This window comes from Perca flavescens, chromosome 4 (assembly GCF_004354835.1).
Source record: "Perca flavescens isolate YP-PL-M2 chromosome 4, PFLA_1.0, whole genome shotgun sequence".
Classification (NCBI taxonomy): domain Eukaryota; kingdom Metazoa; phylum Chordata; class Actinopteri; order Perciformes; family Percidae; genus Perca; species Perca flavescens.
In genome coordinates, this window is record NC_041334.1 from 21,598,060 (window position 1) to 21,618,108 (window position 20,049).

The following is a 20,049-nucleotide window of genomic DNA, read 5'->3' on the forward strand; positions in this document are numbered from 1 at the left end:
ATCTGCATAAGGCCTGTTTTGTTTTGTATTAAGTGCTTTCTTTGTAACACAGTGCATGTGCAATCCTCACATATAACACTGTGGTTGCAAAAGGGTGCGCCATCTTTGTCATCTAATCACTCTTTGCACCCATTGTTCACTTTGTTAAAGTATGCTAGCACTATTTCTACCGAATAGTAGACGATTGTGATAATAAAATGATAACAAGCTGTAATATTGGGATGCATAACACATTTTTTCTAAAGGTATTTACAAAGAAATAAAACAGAAACTGCTGTGATTGCACCTGGCACCTTTAGATGGGAACATACAGTGTCAACAAACCTACTTGTCAGGCTGGACCAGTCCAAAAAAGAAACTGGGAAGTAAAAAGCAGCCTCTTAGATAAAGTACACATGGTAATAGTTTTGCCACACACCTCACATATGTTTAGAAGGTGTATGACCTGGAACTAGAATATCATAGACTATGATTTCATTTGATTACTGCAGCTGTGAAGATCAGAGAGCCACAGTAGGATTGGAAGTTTGTGTTTCGAGGCAAACAAATGATCTGTCAGCTGCACAGAATTTCTGGAATCTGAGAACAATGTCGGTAAGAAGGAGTGGAGTAGTTAAGATGACATGCAGGGGTGGGAACATAGGAAGAGCTACAGCTCCTGTGAGCTTTTGAGTTATACTTGAGCCTGAGAGATGAGACATGCTGCCCAGGAGTTTTACATTGTGTTGATATTTGTGTGTTTCAACTGATTATTTATTTTTTCAGACACTGATCACTTTTAATCATTGATTTGTTTTCTTATGTCAACATGAGGTGGGGACAATGCTGCTGCAGAACATAAAATGTGCTCAGGACTGAACTTGTGAACCCTAAATTGACTTTTCTCAGAAAGGATCATCTTTGACTTCACTTATTCTCAGAAACACACCAGGCTGTGGTCATGTCAAACTCCCAAGAGCAGAGTCTCGATAAGGATGTAGAGTTCCTGCCGGTGAATGAGTCCTCACCAGAGTTCCTGCATTGTGAGAAGGAGCGTCAAGCAGTCGAGAGACTCCTAAATGCAGGACCAGAGGCCTTTTACAGCTCCATCGACACAGAGCGCTCCGGCTGCTTCCTGTCTTCTGAAGAAGTCAGTCAGATAACCAGCTGGGCTCAGGACTACCGCTTTAATCCGCTACAGGTGCAACGACAGGAGAATGGAGAGGAAGGCAGCTCAGAGATGGAGGACATCTGTTCCACCTACTACCCTTCCTACTCAGACACACCAGCCCCAAACCTGGAGCTGGGCTGGCCTGAAAAAAGCCCCTGGGTGTCAAAGGGAAGCGTTACAGTCCACACCAGTCCTCCTGCAGAGGGAGAACCTCCTGTCAGACAGATCATCAGACGGCATTTGCAAAAGGCTGGCCAAGTATGCAAATACGATTATTATGGATGATCACACCACACTTTTTATGGGTAGAGGTGGAGCACATCAGGACTAATTTGAGGGAACTTGTACTTTACTATTTTCATTTGTTTTAATTTCAAAGAGAAATGTTGCACTTTGTGTTCCACTACGTTTAATTGGTGGCTTTAGTTTAAGATTTTACTTGAAAAATGTAGAATAAACAAAAAAATAAAATGCACTGCTTTAGTTTAAACTCTTCCACAGTATTCACACATGACGCAACCTGCAACAGCTACAACATTAAAACAATATATTATAGCACTTCGAAAGAAACTCCTTTTACTTTACAACATTTTGCTGGTAATACTTAAGGTAAATGATATGATTATTTTCATCTCATCATCAGTGAAATAAAATAAGAAAATAAAGAGTTCACTTTTGTGTAAGCCACTTTGTGAATAATCCTGTCAATTACAGGCTTAGTGACATTTTGTGTACTACGCAGGTAATTGCCATTGTGACAGACCGACTGACAGATGGTGCAGTAATTGGTGATTTACACAATGCTGCCTCCCGGGGTGTCCCCGTCTACATCATCCTGAACCAAAGATCCATTCAAGAGAACTTCACACTCAACAGGCTCAGGCATCCAGTGAGTCACCTCCTGCAAATTAGCACACACCTAGCAGCCAATTGTTTGTGTACGTTTGACATTTTTTCCAAAACCAAGCAACACCAGTCTAATAGATTCAACACATTGTGTTGTGGGATTCTTTTTAACAAAGGTCACATCTCAATCTAAGTATCATTTAAAAACTTGACACACTGCATACCTACTCTAGAGAGACAGTTTTTACTTTGACATGATTATCTTAGGAATGTAACACAATAAATAGCTGGTTAAACTGGTTGCACATCATTCAGTGGTGTCTGTGTTTCTATCGAGGGATGAAATATTATGCCTGATGTTGAAAACTAAATTAAATTGAAAAATGTTCATGAATGCAGTACATGCAATCAATGAACATCGACTCACAAATGAACAGACCTTAAAACACGGTTCACGCTCTAGAAAGGGCAATGTTGGTTGGTCAGTCAAGCACTTTGGTTCAGACTGAAATATCTCAACAACTACTAGATGGATTGAATTTGGTACAGATACTCATGGTGCCCAGAGGAGTGATTTTGGTGATCCCCTGACTTTTCAAAGGCTGCTACCAGCAGGTCAAAGTTTTTACTTATCCAGTAAAATATCTTAAAATCTACAAGATGGATTGGCACAAATGGTACGGACATTCATGGTTCCTCCAGAATCTGTCCCAATGACTGTTGTCATGTCTCAACAACTACTGGATTGATTGCCAGTAAACATAGTGCACATTCATGCCCCTCTCAGGATGACTTGTTATAACTTTTCATATACACCAAATACTTTGGTTTATGACTGAATACCTGCTAAACTAATAACACTCCCATCAGCCTCATCTGTACTTTGTGTTTAGTGCTAACTAGCTAATGTTAACATGCTAACATTTTCAGCATTGTCACAGTGAACATGTTAAAATGCTTATGTTATCATTTAGCTCAAAGCACCTCTGTCAAGTACAGCTTGAGCCCCTATCATGGCTGTAGACTCTTGTTTAAACAAACCTTGTGCATGATACAAGATATTCCACGCTGTTCACTTTCTGTCACCGATAAACACCAAGTTTCAACCTTGAGTTTCAACTTAAGCTTGTGGTCTGGCAGAACATGCAGGTCCGTGTTCTTGGAGGGAAAACTTTCTCTTCGAGGACGGGAAGAATGGTGGTTGGGGAAATGAAAGACAAGTTCCTCCTGGTGGATTTAGAGACAGTGATTCACGGCAGCTACAGGTGAGCAGTCGTGTCTTTTAATTCCTTTTATGTGGTTTAAAACACTTGAAAGTGATGTAACATGCTGTCTTTGCAGCCTCACATGGACAGATGCCCACCTGCACCGGCAGCTGATCACTGTTCTAAGCGGCCCAGTTGTTGACTCATTCGATAGGGAGTTCAGGATCCTTTTTGCTGCTTCGATCCCCATGCCAGACACATGGAGGGTCACAGGTACTCATGTAGGCCTAGATGTGACTCATCAGCTGAAAGACCACTCAGATCTCTGTTTTCAAAGACATCACCATTCGGAGCCTGAGATTGCCAACCCTCCATCCCCACCTGCTGAGTCCCTCCTGGACTGGGAAGCCATGGGGGTTATCCAGAGAAACAGCTGCTTCCCTGACAGTCATGTCAAGGAAATCATGGCCAAGGAAATGCCACTGCAGAGCAAAATGATATTTGATAAAAATACACCCATTATGGATGGTTTTACTAACAATGGAAACCAATTTGTGGATAAGAAAAGGTACATGGATTATCTTGACTAAACCAATCTAAATTGTCTTTGGATTAAGCATACTGTACATATTCACTTTTCCATTTACACAAATAGAACTTACAATAATTTACCTTTCACTGAATCTTACACCAAAATAATGAAAAGAAATCTGTTTTTTTGAGTAAATTCCCCTATGTAGCACAGCATAGTTTTAATATTTTGTGCCACAGGTTGTTTGTATGACTTATACTCTATATATCTGTTTTTGTATGTGACAGGGTATATGAAAACACTTTTCCAGTGAGAAACAATGTGCCAGATGAATCAACAACTTTCAAGTGAGTTTTGTTACAGCCAATTTTAACATTACTGATTAAGACTATTGGCTTTTGTCTTTTTCTGCTAACAATTTATGCAAATTGTTTCTTGGTTCTTTTCATAGCAACACACAACTCTCACCAACAGACCTGAAAGCTCTAGAAACAATGAAGAGGTAACACCCAAAAGATAAAGGAAACGTGGAATAATTTAGTATTAATGTCATATCTCAAAGAAAATGTTTTGTTTTTTTCTCCTGCAGTGTGGAACATATAATAAATAAAGCCAACTTCAAGCAACTCTCCATAGAGAAGAGCACCAGTTTAAATGACAGAACAACAAGACTTGATGATAAAGCAACAAAACCAACAGACAATATGATCACAATTTCCTCTTCTAAGAGAAAAGAGTGCTCAAAGAGGGAGGCCATTTTGGAAACAGATAGCGGCATAAATGAAACTATCTTCAAAGTGGAGAACACACGATCTTCGAGAGTAAGTAACTTGCCTTTCCAAACACTTGAATTACTGTAACCTTGAGCTCCTGTGAGTTGAGAAAACCGAGATGCATTTCTGTGCTCACAGAAACCTATCATCCTGAGGGTGCCGCAGTCTGAGAGCTTCAGCTCTCTAAGTGACATTATGAAGAGGATTCAGCCTCAGCAGAGCACTTCAGGACTGCTCAGGAGAGGACCAAAGGCCGCTGTGTCAGAACTGAGCCAGTCCATGCTGGAGCTGAGTGTACCCAACACAGATGATGACAGAGGAGCCCCAGTGCCAAGGTTTAAGGCTGCTGTAAGTGTGTGAATTTGTAGTATTTCTCTGTGTATATACTTGTGAAGAAGGAGTGATGGAGGAAGAGAAATTTATTACACAAAGAAGTTTATATCTCACAGAGATTTTACTCTTTAAATCACTGAAGTAAAAGAAGCACTATAATCCTTTACTCAGATTATGCACATGATTTTAATGTGTTTTGTTGCTGTCAATCTCCTGTTTCCTTAGCAGTGTTTTGACCCGGATAATATGACGCCTGCTCTTGCCCTGATGAAGAAGAGGAACGATGAGTTGAAACCTTTATTGTACAGAACTCCAAAAAACTTTCTGCCCAGAGAGAGGCCTCGCAGCTCCAGTTATGCACTCAGTATGGACTGGAGGAGGTCACTGGCAGAGACCGAACAGGAATAAGGAACGAGGAAGAAAATACATGAGCATCATGTTCTGTAATATCATGTTCTGTCACCGAGAAAAGGCAGCAGCTGCCAGGAGCGGATAGTTACAAACTCTGCAGTGTTAATTACCCAAATTAAGCCCAAAACAGGCTGTGAATCTGACAATAAAACCACTGTAATATACTGTATATAGGATGTATATCAGTGCTACCTGAATTTGATAAGATGTTTCACTGTACATACAGCAAAGCTTTACTTTAGAATGTTAAAGTACATGAAACTGTTCTGTTAATGCTATCAGCTGTTCTAACCACTGAACCTCACAGAAAAATAAATTATAGATTAAGAACCTTTTGATTAACAAATGGAATAATTATGATTTTATTAAGCCTTCAGTAAGTGCCAATACATGTACAGTGCATTTGTGTTTGATACAAGAGTGTAAAAGAAAATGGTGCTGATGAATTGACAAAAGATGTCAGAAGGATTATTTTGTTCAGTATATGGTTAGGACATACTGGACTTAATACAAGTATACAGTATATTATGAAAAAGAAGGTGTGAAATAAATGTAATAAATTGTTTTAAAGGTGCCTTGCCACACATATTTCATTACTTTGTGGTAATGTCTAAAGTTCTACCATGGACTCTGTAAAATGTTTTGTGGAAAAAATGCCTTGCTTACCTTGTTTCAAGCCATTCTAACGTGGTATAGAAAGCCTCCATCTTTGCCAGTTCTCATTAATATTCAACAAGCTAAGCTGCTTGACTCTGATTGGCTAACAGCTAGCCAATGAGAGTCTGGCTATCAGCATCCTTTACCCAGCGCAACTGGGCGAGCTCATGAATAGTAATGAGCTTAGGTAACATGATGTCAGACTGACCAGCTTTTGTAATTGGCCTCATTTCTCCGCTTATTTCTTTTCATTGGCTAGAGCTGACAGAAGAGGTAGCAGTTCATTTTCACATTCACGACATAACACAAACATAACATATTTCAAGAAATTCAAGTAAAAACGGTTTTGTGTGGCAGGGCACCTTTAAAGTAAAACTTTGAGCATGTGCTGACAGGATGTTAAAGGTCCAATGTAGAAAGAGGTAATAGGCCTATAGCTAACAGTGAAGTCTGATGTCCTCAGTATTTTTTTCTGGGATTTGGGGGACTTGAAGCACAGTTTACTCTTGTAAAGTGACTGACTGAGTGATTGATGGCTGTTAAAATTTGTGAGGGTGCATTTTTTTCCTCCATAAAATTAATTGATTTACCCATGTGTGACCTATGTGAGATGTCTCCTATATCACTCGGAGCCAGTCGAGTTGGTAACAGCATTTCACCACTAATACAGCAACATACAACATACTGCAACGTACCTGCATTTACAATGGAAGACAACAGTGTGTAAATGCTCATCTCAAAGGACAACAGCTAGCATGCTCTGTCTGGAAAGACGGCACATGTAAATGCTAGTTAGCGTGCAGAAAATATTTTTTCAAGTGGTTAAACATGAATAAAACGGCTGGTAACTAAATACTACCACTGCCAAACAGTAGGTGGCGTAGTTATGCCAATTTAGTAGAATTTAACCTGAACCCATTCAACTATGTTACACATGCAATATCCCCAGCAAGGAAACTAAGTGACGCGTTTTGTCTGTCTGTAACAGCTGTTTCTACGTGCTTCCCTCTGCTGATTTGACAGAGAATCGTTTATAAATGCAATGTGTATATTTAGCGCTCTGCAAGAAAATAATTTTTATAGCACTTTTTAATGCGTGATTGTGTAAAGGTGTTCACGAGATACCAACCTTTCGTGAACAGCCGTCTTCTCTCGTTTTCATGGAGACAGAAGCTGTGTGCACGGAGGGGAGGGGCTGTGTTTGTGTGTGTGTGTGTGTGTGTGTGTGTGTGTGTGTGTGTGTGTGCAATTCTTATGTGAGAATTGATTTATGAATCATTGCTCTGATTCATAAATCTATAAATCTTTGATTTTGAATCAGCAGCAACCATGCTCCATAGGACCTTGAGTTTTGAGTCAGAAAAACAGAGCAGATAATTTTTTCATTCAACATTTAGAATCGAAAACTTTTTTCGCAGATAAATATGTAATACATTCCGAAAAAAACGGGCAAATTATATATTTCCACGCTTCCGTATATTGTAACCTATAAACAACTCAAACACTATAAATACAAATATGTTACACACTCCAGTACAGTAGGTGGCGGTATGCACCTTTCACATTGCTTTGTAGACCGCCAATAAAAGTAAAGAAGAAGAAGAAACCACGGAAGCACATGGTAACCAGAGTGGAAAATGTTTCGCTTCAACTCAATTGGATATTTACAGTTTTCTTTTGTTTTAATCTCCAGATATTAGTGCTGGCGTTGAAGCGTGTTGCTTGGTGTCATTCATCTCCTGTTTCGTTTGCTAACGTGTAGCAAACAAGTTTAATAATTTTCCATCATGGTGCGAGCTAAAAGGTAAGTTTGGCTAACGTTAACGTTAAAGTTGGTCTCCCATTGCCAGACCTATCCTATCTCTACAAGGCTGAAGTTAACGTTAGCTAAAATCAGAGTCTGCACGTTTGTTTGTTTTAATGGGGCTGCTTAAGTTACACTTAACCTCCATGCACTGTGGTCATTAACAGTTAGGGGGACGTGTTATGCTACCCTTTTAATTATTGGCTCTGACCCTTACATTTGCCATCAGACCTACTACAGGAACTTAAAAAGATATGCCAGTTATATAAACATCCTCTGAATGTCACAGAGCAGAGATTAAAACGCATATCCGTCTCCTTTCTTGTATTGCTCAGGGCTGTGAAGATACAAAGGCCAAAGAAGACAGAGCGATATGATGAAGATGACCCTGAAGCCTACAAGAACATGCCTGTCCCTGATAAGGTAAGGACTCAGCAGCAGATGTGTCCTGGCCTGCTTTCTGCAGTGTTGTTGTCTGCCTGTACTTTAGCATTCTGTCAGAAAGCTACATTGCAGCCGTACAGTATGCTCTCAACTAGACAGAGTTGCACATGTGCAAATATGTTTATTTCATTACTACAATATACATGAGAATAGCCTAGGGAAAACATCTAATACCAGAGGTTCAACAACCATTGATTATATTGTCACCCAAAGAAAACTTAATAATAAACTTCATAATAATGTATGAATATCGGTGGATACAGGGCACATTTAAAAATGTAAATGTTACTCATATAGAGCTGAGTTGTATTTGCTCATTCAAATATTGAAATATTTTGACTACAAATGAAAGTGATTTCCCAATCAGCCAGCCCCAAAGGAAAACCAGTGCCGAAATGATAACTGAGAGAAAAAATAGCAATTATAATCCTCTTCAAATGTGTTTTAATAGAAATGTACCAAGCAGAACATGAACTTGAATTGGAACGCTAATCTGTTTTACTGTCCAGAATCAGGCTGTGTCAGACTCTCCCGGGGCTTTCAACGGTAGTATAGTATAAATACCTTCTTTTTTATTTTTATTTTTTTTTACCGTTTTTTGTTTGTTGGGATTTCATTTACTCAGCATAATAGACCGTTCTGTTTAGAACATTGTCAGAAATAACAGGCACATGCATAGATTTCTGTCAAATAAGGTAACACCGACTCATTGCCTCTACTGTACCCCAAACCGTTCATGCTTACTGTTGTGCGTAGGTTCTGGTACACAATATTGAATCTATACTAGAGGTGGTAGTAATGTGGAAATGAAGGCCAATAAGTTAAAAGTGACAAATAAATAAAAATAAGATCAGAAATTTTTACCGCTTATCTCTAATACGGTTACTTTTTGTAATAACCACAATTGTAAGTCTCCTACTGTGATATTGATACAGCAATTGATTTCCCAGCTGTGCATCAAACAAGCCGCTCTCAATCATCAACAACAACTCTGCTTTGGTGTTGTGGTCGTTGTTTTCAACAGTCAGATTTGAACTTTTCTCCTCTCTTCCTTTCAGAAATCGTCACAGTACTCTAAGGACAACATCGATGAGTTTCATGATGAGAAGATTGCAGTAAGTTTACCTCACTAATGATTCTGTGAGAAGTGTTGTTGCTGGTTTTGTGTCTAACTTTTTTTTGCTGCGGTCTCTTTGCCCCAGAAACTTCTCGCCAGCGGTGTTCAAATGGAGAGCGACCAGGAGGAACTGGATGATGAGGTGATTGCTTAGGTGTTTGGATTTACCTTCAGAAAATGAATCTACTCTAGTTCAAGAACAAATTCAAGCTCAGCTGAATTTCACAGGAGGAAGTGATGGCCCTAGATGATTCGGAGTCAGAGGATGATGATGAGGAGGAGGAGGAAGAAGAAGAAGAAGAGGGGACAGACATGGAGAGTGATTTAGAGGGGAAAAAAGAAGAAGGTAAACATAAAATCATCAGTTTATGTCCAGGATTTGGTTAACTGTGATACCCATTTAACTGTAATGTTGTCTTCCTCAGATCTTCCCAATGAAATGGCATGGGGCACCAAGAAGAAGATGTTCTATGACTCTGACTATGTGACCACCAGTAAGTGTCTAATCTCCAGAAATATTATTTAGGCAATTCATGATAGTATTGTTGTCTCTGTGGTTATGCAACATTTCAATTGTGTTATTAAAGAGGGGAAATCGCAAGACGAGTTGGAAGTCGAGGAACAAGAGGAAGAAGAAGAGGCCAGAAATATCCAAAAACGCTTAGCTGCAAATCTGAGCGAGGAGGATTATGATTTAAACTTTTTTCAGGTATTTTTCTTATCATAAATCTCTTCTGTACACCTGCAGTTAATTCCACTAGCAAAGATAGAACGTGTGTTTTGTTTATTTTGTTTGTTTTATGTGCCTAAATGAAGGAATTTGCTGTGGAGGGGAAGGATGAAAACAAGACTGTTGAAAAAAAAGAGAGGATTGTGAAAGACCTGAAGCAGATGTCCCAGAAAGAAAAAATGAAACTTTTGAAGAAGGAGTCACCAGAGCTGCTTGACCTTATTCAGGACTTCAAGGCAAAGGTACAACACGGGCATGCAACCAAAACGCATGTAAAACATCCTCCGATTTGATAAGTTTAAATATATTTGCTTAGTTGCCACTGGCCAACACGTAATTGATTATTTTGTATGTGTGCAGCTTAATGAACTAAAGGATGAGCTGCAGCCCCTCGTACAGATGGTCAAGGACGGAAAGATCCCACCAGGAAAGGTGAGCACATTTAGCTTAATTTCTAGCTGTGAATTTGTCACCAGGATGAATTTTAAAGGTTATACTTTATTTTTCTAATAAACAATGTATCAATTAAAAATGTGAAAGAATGTGTGGTAAAGTGTGCGCCCCATGTTCCAAGGCCCAGTCCTTACCTTAGTGGCCCATGGTTCGAAGCCGACCTGTGGCACTTTGCTGCATGTCCTCCCCCTCTCTCCCCCCTTTCCTGTCTGAAGCTGTCCTATTGATTAAATGCCAAAATGCCCAAAAGAAAGAGGTCGCTTGTTGTGATTGAGACCTACAATCAGTCTTGAGCATCAGCTACACCGCATAATTGTATTGTATGACATACCATCTACAGCCTGTTTTACAATCAAAGCAAAGTTATCGTTCCTATAACCTGCTTAACCCGGGGCTCTTTAAGCATTCACATTGAAATCTACCATGGCTGTGATTAGGTTCAAAATTATTGCAATCAGCCGTTTGATTGATCATTAACTTTCTTTTTTTATGTAATGGCTGTTGTTAGATGTATTAATAAGAGAGAAATGTGATCTTGGATGCTGCATTGTAAGCTTGTTGTGCAGATATGTGCCGGGTAGCACTGAGAAACAAATTAATAATGTCATGTTGCTATGGCGATTGTTTTTCAAAGGGCGCTGACTACCTCAAGACAAAACAGCAACTGTATCTCAAGTAAGTTGTAATTAAATTATAATTACATATTGCAGAGTCATGTCACAGTCCTTCATTAAATGACTAATGATTCTTTCCTGCCCCAGTTACTGCACAAACATCAGTTTCTACTTGGTGCTGAAAGCAAAACGAATCCCTGTTCATAACCATCCAGTGATTGAAAGACTGCTCACCTACAGAAATGTAAGTCCACACGTTGACATTAACACCTGCTGCCAGTGGAAAGCAGTGTTAGTGAATATATTTGTCCTGTGTATGTCAAGAAAACTGCATCTATACTCAGCATCCTGTTTTTAATGCTAATATTGTTTAATAATGGCAGCAATAACTATTTGGGCTGGAGCATTACATTAGTTACAACCCTCTGTCTTTCAATACCTGTCTGCAGCTCATCAATGAACTAGGTTCAGTAGATGCTCGGCTTTCACCTCAGTTTCGCAAACTGCTAGCTGGTGAGGAGAAGGATAAGGCCAGCAGACCAGCTGAGGGAAAGAAAACCAGAGTCTCCAGTAAGAAGGAAAAGGTGAGATTTTAGTTTTTTTCAGGGTACCTCCATTCACAGATATTACTTTGAATCTGTTGCTGTTTTAATATGGAACTTGAATGGTAATGAGTGCACGTTGTTTGTAGGATTCTGGAGAAACTATGCTTGAGGTTGAGGAGGACTCGGACTCTGATCTGGACGAGGAAGCGGCTCTGCGTTTCTACAGAGATGTGGAGGAGCGGTCGAAATTGAAGAGAAAGGGCAATGACGTGGAAGCTGAAGAGTAAGTATGAACTGAGTCTTTGAAATGGCAGTTAGGACAAAATCAACTGGGGATCTGATAAATTGTCAATTTGTTGCAGGTTGGTAGAGAATGAAGATGAGGAGGAAGATCCAGATGCTAAAAGAGGAATCACTTACCAGGTACAGTTACAAAAATTCGCACACTTAAATATTAGTATTTACAGTCAGATGCTCTTCACCCAGACTAACTTAATATTCATAATTAACAGAACACCATCAGCTCCGGTGATAATTTCAAGATGGCCTAACACACCTGAATTGACAATCTTATACCGGTTTACATTATATAAACAGGATTTCATTTAGAATTTAGTCTTACAGCAGCGTAGGGCTGTATGTGAATTATTTTATTCCTACATTTTGGAAACAGGTTTAAAGCAAGAAAGCATTTGTGAGCTTGAAATGCTGCCCTGGGGTAAACAATGTATTTAATTAAGTATTATATCAATGTAAAACTGCTCTATTCCTGAATTCAGGCATGGTGAACATACAGTCCTGTATAAGACAAATCTCAAAGAGGATAAAATTTACTGTATATAGTGTTTTGGTTATGTGGGTAAGATAAGATGAGCCTTTGTCTCCTATAGGAGAAATTGGTCTTGGGCCGGGTGCATACAGGGAAGCTACATCAGATCAAGCTTACAAAAAGATTTCTCCCCCCAAAATACATTTTAATATGTGGTGTACCTCACACTTCATGCATTCCATGTTAAACTTTGTCATTTCTGAACAGCTTTTCTAATTATTTGCCTCTACCAATTCCACAGATGGCCAAGAACAAGGGGCTCACACCAAAGAGGAAGAAAATTGACCGTAATCCCAGAGTCAAGCACAGAGAGAAGTTCAGACGGGCCAAAATCCGCAGAAAGGGCCAGGTTTGTATTACCCATATGATTGAGACACTTTTTTTTTTTTATCACACTGCTAAAGTGCATTAAAAGCTTATGGGAAGGCTCATCGGTTTAAATCAAGAGTATGTTGATATGTCAAACATGTTCCCAAGATCAATATTGACACTGTTCATACTCAACAGGTGTGTGAGGTGCGTCGGGAGGACACAAGATACAGTGGAGAGCTGTCTGGTATTCGTGCTGGTGTCAAGAAAAGCATCAAACTTAAATAACCAAGAGAGAAATATGCTGCTAAGTGAAGCCATGGGGTTGAAAAATTACCAATTGACTGTACTTGTAAATGTTTATTATAGGTGTGTAGTAAAGCATGCCATTTACTGTTGTAGAAAAAGACATCAAAATATTATTTCTGTTCTAGATCATTGCGCAATGTGAATAAACATTCAATAAACTTTCAATGGTATATTGTCCATGTACAGCGACACCATTATACTAGTGCGTTCCATTTGTTCTCGTAAGTCGGATTTTCCGAGGTCAAAGTCAGAAACACGCCCCTTGACCTCAGATTTTTGAGCTCGGATATCTGGCAACTACAGAGTACCCTGAGATAAAAATCCAACATGGCTGCTCCGTTTATCAACAGTTGTGAAACCTGTAGTAATATACAGTTATAAGCACTTTAGTGTTATTTGTGTCTCACTAAATAAGTTGTACACGCAGTGCTGTCCATATTTTGTGGACATGTTACGCTGTTTGTATATTATAAACTGGCATGGCTAACAATGGCTAACCTGGCTAGAGCTAATGAAAACAATGAAAATCCGACTTCTAAATGGAACGCATTCAACTTGGGTGTGACGTCATTCCCAGCTTCCGAGGTAAATGGAATGCACTATAAGCTTAGATGCCTGTTTTTAGAGTACATTAAAGGACAAGGGAAGGCATGTGTTTATAGTTATTACTCCTAAGGTTTTGCAACCATACAGCATACTGAATATACAGAAACTTGTCAGCAGAACAGGCAAATTAATTTAAGCTAAACTCTGAATCGGGTAAGAGGACAGACAACTTATAGCCGTGTCATTCACTCAAACATGCAGTATAGATCATAACTGTCAACCCGCTTGTTGAGTTATGAACTTGTTGTGTGCCGATGTCAGGTTGCTCACTATCCTCTCCTCTATCTCCACCTCATTCTTCACATCCTCCTCTGTGACTATCAGCTCAGCCTGAGTGTCACGGGTCACCACCACCACATAACCCCGTCTAGAGTCCAGCACGTTGGCCACTACCGCCTGGTGCCTGTAGGTGTCCAGAGCTCGCCGAGCCTTGTCCAGCAGGATGGTTGCATCCGTCTCAAGCTTAAAAGATATGACAAAAGCCTGAGATGCCCAGTCCTTCACCAGTGGGGACAGTATTTTGGGGACCATGTTCATGCTGAGCTGAAGGGAAGAAAAAAAGGATATTCTCATTATACCAAATACCAATGGTTAAGAGTATACAGCCATGCTAGCAGCTCTTTGAGGCTGTACTGTGGCCCAGCAGTGCTTAGAGCTAAATGCACTGGCCGACATGGCCATCTCTTGAGCCTTGCTGCTTGCATAGCTAAAAAAATAAGTCTTGCAAGTACATTTGCTAGAATTTCTTTCTTTTTTTTTAACTCACTTGAAGAGGTCCATTGGAAGACTGGATTTTGTGTTCAGGCATCTCAGATGCTGGTATATAGAAATCAGATACAGCTGCAGCCAAGTAAAACATGGCCTTGGATCCTAAATGCAGAATAAGGAGTCATGAACAATATGATGGATAAGAGCCACGATTTAAACCTTTGAGTAGTTGTTAATCTGTACCTATTGTGCTGAGTGCCTGTGCTGCTGCTTTGAGTAGATGCAGATATTCTGACAGAGTGCTGAACTCAATGGGCAGAAGTAGTTTGCCTTCTTTCACTTCCTGGTATCGCTTTAGTGCTTTGGCAATGTTAGGAAGCACCTGCTGGTTAACCACCACTTCACCAGAGTTACTGGATGCTCCTTCTCCACCTCTGAACTTCAGGGCATCCAGCATGTTTATGGTTGAGAACATCCGTGTGTAGGGGTAGAGAGAGCGATGCCTGTGTAGGAAGATGACCGCGTAGCCCGAGTCTATGAAATACTCTGCTGAGGAGGCTCCTCGTCTGCCGCTGCTGAAGTTATCGAGAAAGCGAACAGTGCGAGACTCTAGGGGAACTTTGGTGCCTCCTGATGTTATGAGAACCACCCTGCGACCCGCTGCATCATGATACCTGGCGAAAGCAGCCATCTTCTCTTTGACCTCCTCGACATGGGAGGGAACAGCAAATTCTTCAGCTAACTTCCCATCAATGGAAGATATTCTGGGTTCAGCCATCACCTGATGAGAGAGAGAAGGCATCATAAGGAAAGATGTTTTAATGTAGCACAGTGATGGACATAAGCAGTCAGAATGTCAGACGTGTGTAATGGGGAACTTTTGCACATTAACATCTGTTTAGGCTGCCTGTTTACCCAGTTATGTCTTTTGTTAGTCTAGAGTGTTAAGTTTGAGAAAATAACTGATGTAATGAGGGATATACGGTAGAAATCAGACACAGCTGCAGTCAAGTAAAACCAGGATACTTGTGGAATAAACATTTGAGAACATATTGTAAGCTTAGGGACCATCTTTCTTTTTAACAGAAAGTGCAAGAAACAAACAGGGGGCATGCAAGAAGTGTCTAATAAAAGACTATCGAGCTGCATTATGGGAAGTGTATGACCTTTTGGAACTTGATCCATATCCAGGACTAAAAGTGTGGATATTTTAGTCTCCACAGCATCAAATTTGACATATTTTTGTTAATTATATCTCTCACTGTTTACACAACTTTATGGTTCCTCACAGTATGCATAGACTACAGTGAGTGAACTGAACAGGTCAACCTCGACCTTAACAGTTTGCGTAATAAAGGTATCTTTGCTGGCGTCTCTTGATAAATGTGTCACGGACAAAATAATTAATTTTCTGAATTTATCCACAAATGTTCAGTAATCTGACAGGTGAGAAGAACAGGAGCAGGGTGAGTCCTCTTCACTCCTTTGCAAAAATAAACACATCACGTTACCTGCTATGAGGCAATATTTGCCACCGTGACAACACCCTGAATCGAACAAAAACAACGCGTGTTTTTATCACAATACTTAAAGATAAAACTGCAAAATGCCCTACTTTAGATTCCGAGGTTGTTGTCATGGATGTATAATAAGAAGGTTGCATAGACAGTATATAAGAAGGAAGGTTGTCAGCTTCACAACAACCATAGACAGTATGACAACAACTTGTGCACTTCCTGAAACCACTGAGCTGAATTCTTTGGTCTTAATAAACACTGAAGAAAACCGCCAGCGCCCCCTGTGGCAGTAAACGGTACCACCACGACCACCAATGGTATTTTTGAGTCCGATGAAATAATGTCGTGCGTCAATTACTTTTCTCACTTTCAAATGAGGTGTCAGACTTTATGAACATTAGCATCACCAGTGGCGCACACAGACTACCAGAGGACACCAAGTAGGACTTGTGTTTTCTATTTTCCTGGAACCATATACAAAGTAAGAAAGAACTAATTAAGAATATGGTCTATTATTATACACGCATACACTTGTTTTATAATTATAGGCCTAGTTCGTCAAATTTCGATTTGCAGTCAAAGTGATCTGCAGGTTACTCAACATTTATATATATATATTTATATTTATTTTCAGTTTATTAGGCCTATATTTCTTTTTCTTTTGGAAATGACTTAATAACTTGATATGAACATAGACAGTCTATGTTCATATCAAGTTATTAAGTCATAGACTGTATACAATTAAACTAATAAAATGCAACATTTCCCCCCTGCAGAGACTGCAAGGATTGTCTTAGCCTGTAATTTAAACGGAAAAATAAATACATGTTGCTTTGCAGTGTTAAATACTTTTGGCGATAAATTATCGGCTGGTGTGAAAAACCTGCACAGTTTTATTGGAAATTATGTGGTTTAAATAACTTTCCGACTGATTTTATGAAGCTTTTTACCTTTCAGTCTCAGATAAACAGCGTTAGTGATGTCATTGCTATATGTTTTGATTTATTTTGAAATGATTGAAATTTTTACCACAGATTTTCAGGATTTATAAACAGCAGTAACCCTGATCAACCCACAAGAGGCGCTGTTGTCCTGCTGAATACACGATCACATACCTTCAGCATAGCTGCTTTCTTTAATACAACTTTGATTATGTTGATTTACCTGATTAGTTTTCGCACATTATTTTGATATGTAGCCTATGCTCACGTTTATAAAAACTTGAGAGAGACACTTAGCTATTAGGCTGTTTGGAATTGGAAAAGATGCATAAAACATAAAAAAGAAATGTCCAAAAGTCAATACAAAACAAAACAGACAAGATTATAGAATATTTAAAATCAAATACGTATATAATAGCCCTATGGCAAATTTAGTTTAAATAATGAAAGAGCTGTGTGGGTTTTTATATAGAACTTTTTTCCATGACATTTTTCTGATTGTCAATATTATGCACCTACACACAGAAGCTTGAGCTCTGCGAGTAGACTGAAATGACCAGTTAGTAGGCCTATAACAATCTTTCAAGGCCTCAACAAAAACATGTTTCACCAAGAACTGATGAGACAATTAGGAACCATCCCTTATAGTAACTTTATTATTTCTATATCAAATATCATAGTATAATAAATCATGATACTATAACTCAAATATAGCCTCCCACGTAAAAACCTATAGCTGTATTACAGGAGGTAAGAAAGAAAATTAAGACAAGGTCAATGTGAACTCACGAGACCACTGAGGACCAGGACTGCAAATACCATTGAGGACATTGAGGTCATGTCCTTGGTAAAAAATAAACATTTTGGGTATGTAGTGGTTTTTAAGTAACCTGCAGTTTGCACTGTACAATTAGAGTTAGGCATGGGGGGATTTTAAAGGACAATACAAACCAATAAAAACTAATTTAAACGCCATTTTTAAATGGGACTATAGGCTAAGAAAAAATAATAATGAATGTGTTCAGTATTTCACCTCTAGAATTTATAAAAAGCATTCATGGTGTAGAGAACTCTGGGACATATACTGCACTGAAAGTGAATTAATACATGATTAAGTTTAGAGAAAGACTTATGTTTTTTGTTTTTTTAAGCAGTGGTCCACAACTAAAATTGTGCAATGACTTTGTGTGTAGTATGTATTCTGTCTATATATATATATATATATATATATATATATATATATATATATATATATATATATATGTATATCTACCTAAAAGATGCATATTGGAATTAGGGATATAATCTTTGATATGTTTTCATCAGCTTCTGTGTTCTCTATTTTATTATTGGTACCACTTAAGATAAGGCACCCTTTATGAAATTTGTAAGTTAGAACTAATGACTTTACTAATGGCAAAATCCTTAACTAATTAATTATTTCATTCATCTTTCTTATTAATGGCTTAATATACATATATAGGCCTATATATAGGATATGTGTCTGTGTGTGTATCATTTTATCTTCTACTTTTTACTTTATTCTGCTTTTTTTCTGGGTTATACAATGTTCTCTAAATAAAACTGATTGGATTAATTGATTGATTGATAGGCAAGCTCGTATGTGGGTGCACCTAGACTGTATAGGGGTGCACACGTTGCTGTTTCCACTGCGGCTTGTGCATTTGACCGCGCGCTAGTTTCTGTGGCGGCAGGGGTGGTAAAAGAGAGAGAGAGAGAGAGAGAGAGAGAGAGAGAGAGAGAGAGAGAGAGAGAGAGAGAGAGAGAGAGAGAGAGAGAGAGAGAGAGAGAGAGAGAGAGAGAGAGAGAAAACCTTCATGTGCGTCGTCCATGGATGTATTAGGCGTCGTCGTATCTGAAAGTAGTTCCGGGCACTTAACCCAACGGGGGAGAGTCCCGGATGTTGGCTCGGCCGCCGAGAGAAAGGCAAACGGGAGAAGGCGGAGAGAAGCTGAAGAGGGACGCCACGGCACCGCACGCACACCGGCGAAGCTACGGCGCTTTTTTGCACAGGACGATAACGTCAAGAGCACAGGACACTCCTGGGGAGCCCCCGCTAGCTGAATAAGAGGAGGTGGAAGGAAGGGGAGGGGGCAGTTACTGTTAAACTACCGTCAGGATTACAGAGAGCCACCGTCACATCAGCTTTCACCCTGAGTAAGTGAGCTACACGGGCATGGAAGTTGAACTAAGGCCCACGAAATGGACGACTTTAACGGGGAAGTGAGCTGCACTGAAGTTCTGGGGATTGAGCCCGGTGAACAGGCCTTGGCACACAGCTTTCCGCTCGCTGTGGCGGGGCGTGCGGGGGACACGTTTTTCTCAGAGAGCCAGTCAGTGTTTCTCTGTGGTCAGTGTTTATACATCCCGGCCGTGTTGCTGTAACTCTCCAAGTTGACAGCTCTTGCGTTAGCCTGCTAGCACCGCCGTGCAACCGGTGACAACTGACAGGGCAACTTTGACAGCTAGCCAGTTTTGGTAGCCAGCTAACTTTAGCTGAGCGTTGTCGGCGCTCTGTCTTGGGCCAGGACTAGTGTGTGTGTGTGTGTGTGTGTGTGTGTTTGTGTGTGTGTGTTTGTGTGTGTGTGTGTGTGTGTGTGTGTGTGTCTCTCAGTGTGTGTCTCTCAGTGTGTGTGTGTATATATATGTGTCTGTGTGTCTGTATATGTGTTTTCCTCGCATTAGGTGGATAAAATGACCCATCCCAGCCCTCCAATAGCTATCGTGTGCGCGCGCGGAGTGTGACAGTGTCATTTTGCTTTCCTGCATGCTCTGATGGTATTTGACTCACAGCTGTTGCAGTGTGTTTTCTCGTCTGTCATTCGTCTGTTTCTCAGGCGGCTGGTAAATTCCTCCTAGAAAATAATGATTCTCGTATGTAAAACTAAACTATCTTTATGAGAAGACGCAGGTTTGTCATGTGGCTGGACCATCAACAAGTGCAAAGTATGTTTCAGGGGAATTTTATGGGACTGAATTTAATCTCAGCACTGTCTTTGCCTCTGGTGGTTGTATACCCTTGTGGATTGCCCTGAGATGGCACAGACGGTGTTGCAGTTAAAATATTTGGACCTTAGTGCAAGACATTTCTCAGGGCATGCTTCTCTTTGCTTTGATGTTTCAACAGTGTGTGTGTGATCGCACAGTGCAGGTAATTGATTAGTTAATGCTACGACTTTAAACTAAACAGCTGTG

The 20,049-nt window shown here is 39.8% G+C and overlaps 4 protein-coding genes across 5 annotated transcripts in view; 3 read left to right on the forward strand and 1 right to left on the reverse strand.

Moving 5' to 3' along the window:
• Positions 1-52: 52 nt before the first annotated feature.
• On the forward strand, positions 53-5,782 carry fam83e (family with sequence similarity 83 member E). 2 transcript variants are annotated; one of them, XM_028576963.1, is made up of 9 exons: positions 53-1,408; positions 1,893-2,039; positions 3,137-3,261; positions 3,338-3,769; positions 4,021-4,080; positions 4,185-4,235; positions 4,323-4,554; positions 4,645-4,854; positions 5,065-5,782. In XM_028576963.1, exons 1-9 carry the CDS (start codon positions 941-943, stop codon positions 5,245-5,247), a joined length of 1,908 nt encoding a protein of 635 aa, XP_028432764.1. In that variant the 5' UTR covers positions 53-940; the 3' UTR covers positions 5,248-5,782. The 2 variants fall into 2 exon arrangements, with proteins under 2 accessions (XP_028432764.1, XP_028432765.1); XM_028576964.1 differs by having other exon boundaries at positions 5,068-5,782.
• A 1,674-nt stretch (positions 5,783-7,456) lies between these two features.
• Positions 7,457-13,255, forward strand: utp3 (UTP3 small subunit processome component). The gene is made up of 16 exons (XM_028576825.1): positions 7,457-7,711; positions 8,047-8,134; positions 9,214-9,270; positions 9,358-9,414; positions 9,501-9,618; positions 9,698-9,766; positions 9,860-9,981; positions 10,089-10,244; positions 10,363-10,434; positions 11,090-11,130; positions 11,217-11,313; positions 11,519-11,653; positions 11,761-11,897; positions 11,977-12,037; positions 12,685-12,792; positions 12,951-13,255. Exons 1-16 carry the CDS (start codon positions 7,695-7,697, stop codon positions 13,038-13,040), a joined length of 1,425 nt encoding a protein of 474 aa, XP_028432626.1. The 5' UTR covers positions 7,457-7,694; the 3' UTR covers positions 13,041-13,255.
• A 325-nt stretch (positions 13,256-13,580) lies between these two features.
• On the reverse strand, positions 13,581-16,108 carry ppcs (phosphopantothenoylcysteine synthetase). The gene is made up of 4 exons (XM_028576826.1): positions 15,991-16,108; positions 14,619-15,156; positions 14,434-14,537; positions 13,581-14,210 (listed from the first exon to the last, which is right to left on the reverse strand). The coding sequence occupies exons 1-4, from the start codon at positions 16,036-16,038 to the stop codon at positions 13,884-13,886; spliced, it is 1,017 nt and encodes a 338-aa protein (XP_028432627.1). The 5' UTR covers positions 16,039-16,108; the 3' UTR covers positions 13,581-13,883.
• Positions 16,109-18,715: 2,607 nt separating this feature from the next.
• The window catches only part of foxj3 (forkhead box J3), an 84,056-nt gene continuing 82,722 nt past the window's right edge, over positions 18,716-20,049 (forward strand). The window contains exon 1 of the mRNA XM_028575742.1: positions 18,716-19,011. The gene's annotated coding sequence lies outside the window, so the exon portion shown is untranslated. The remainder of the gene's footprint in view (positions 19,012-20,049) is intronic.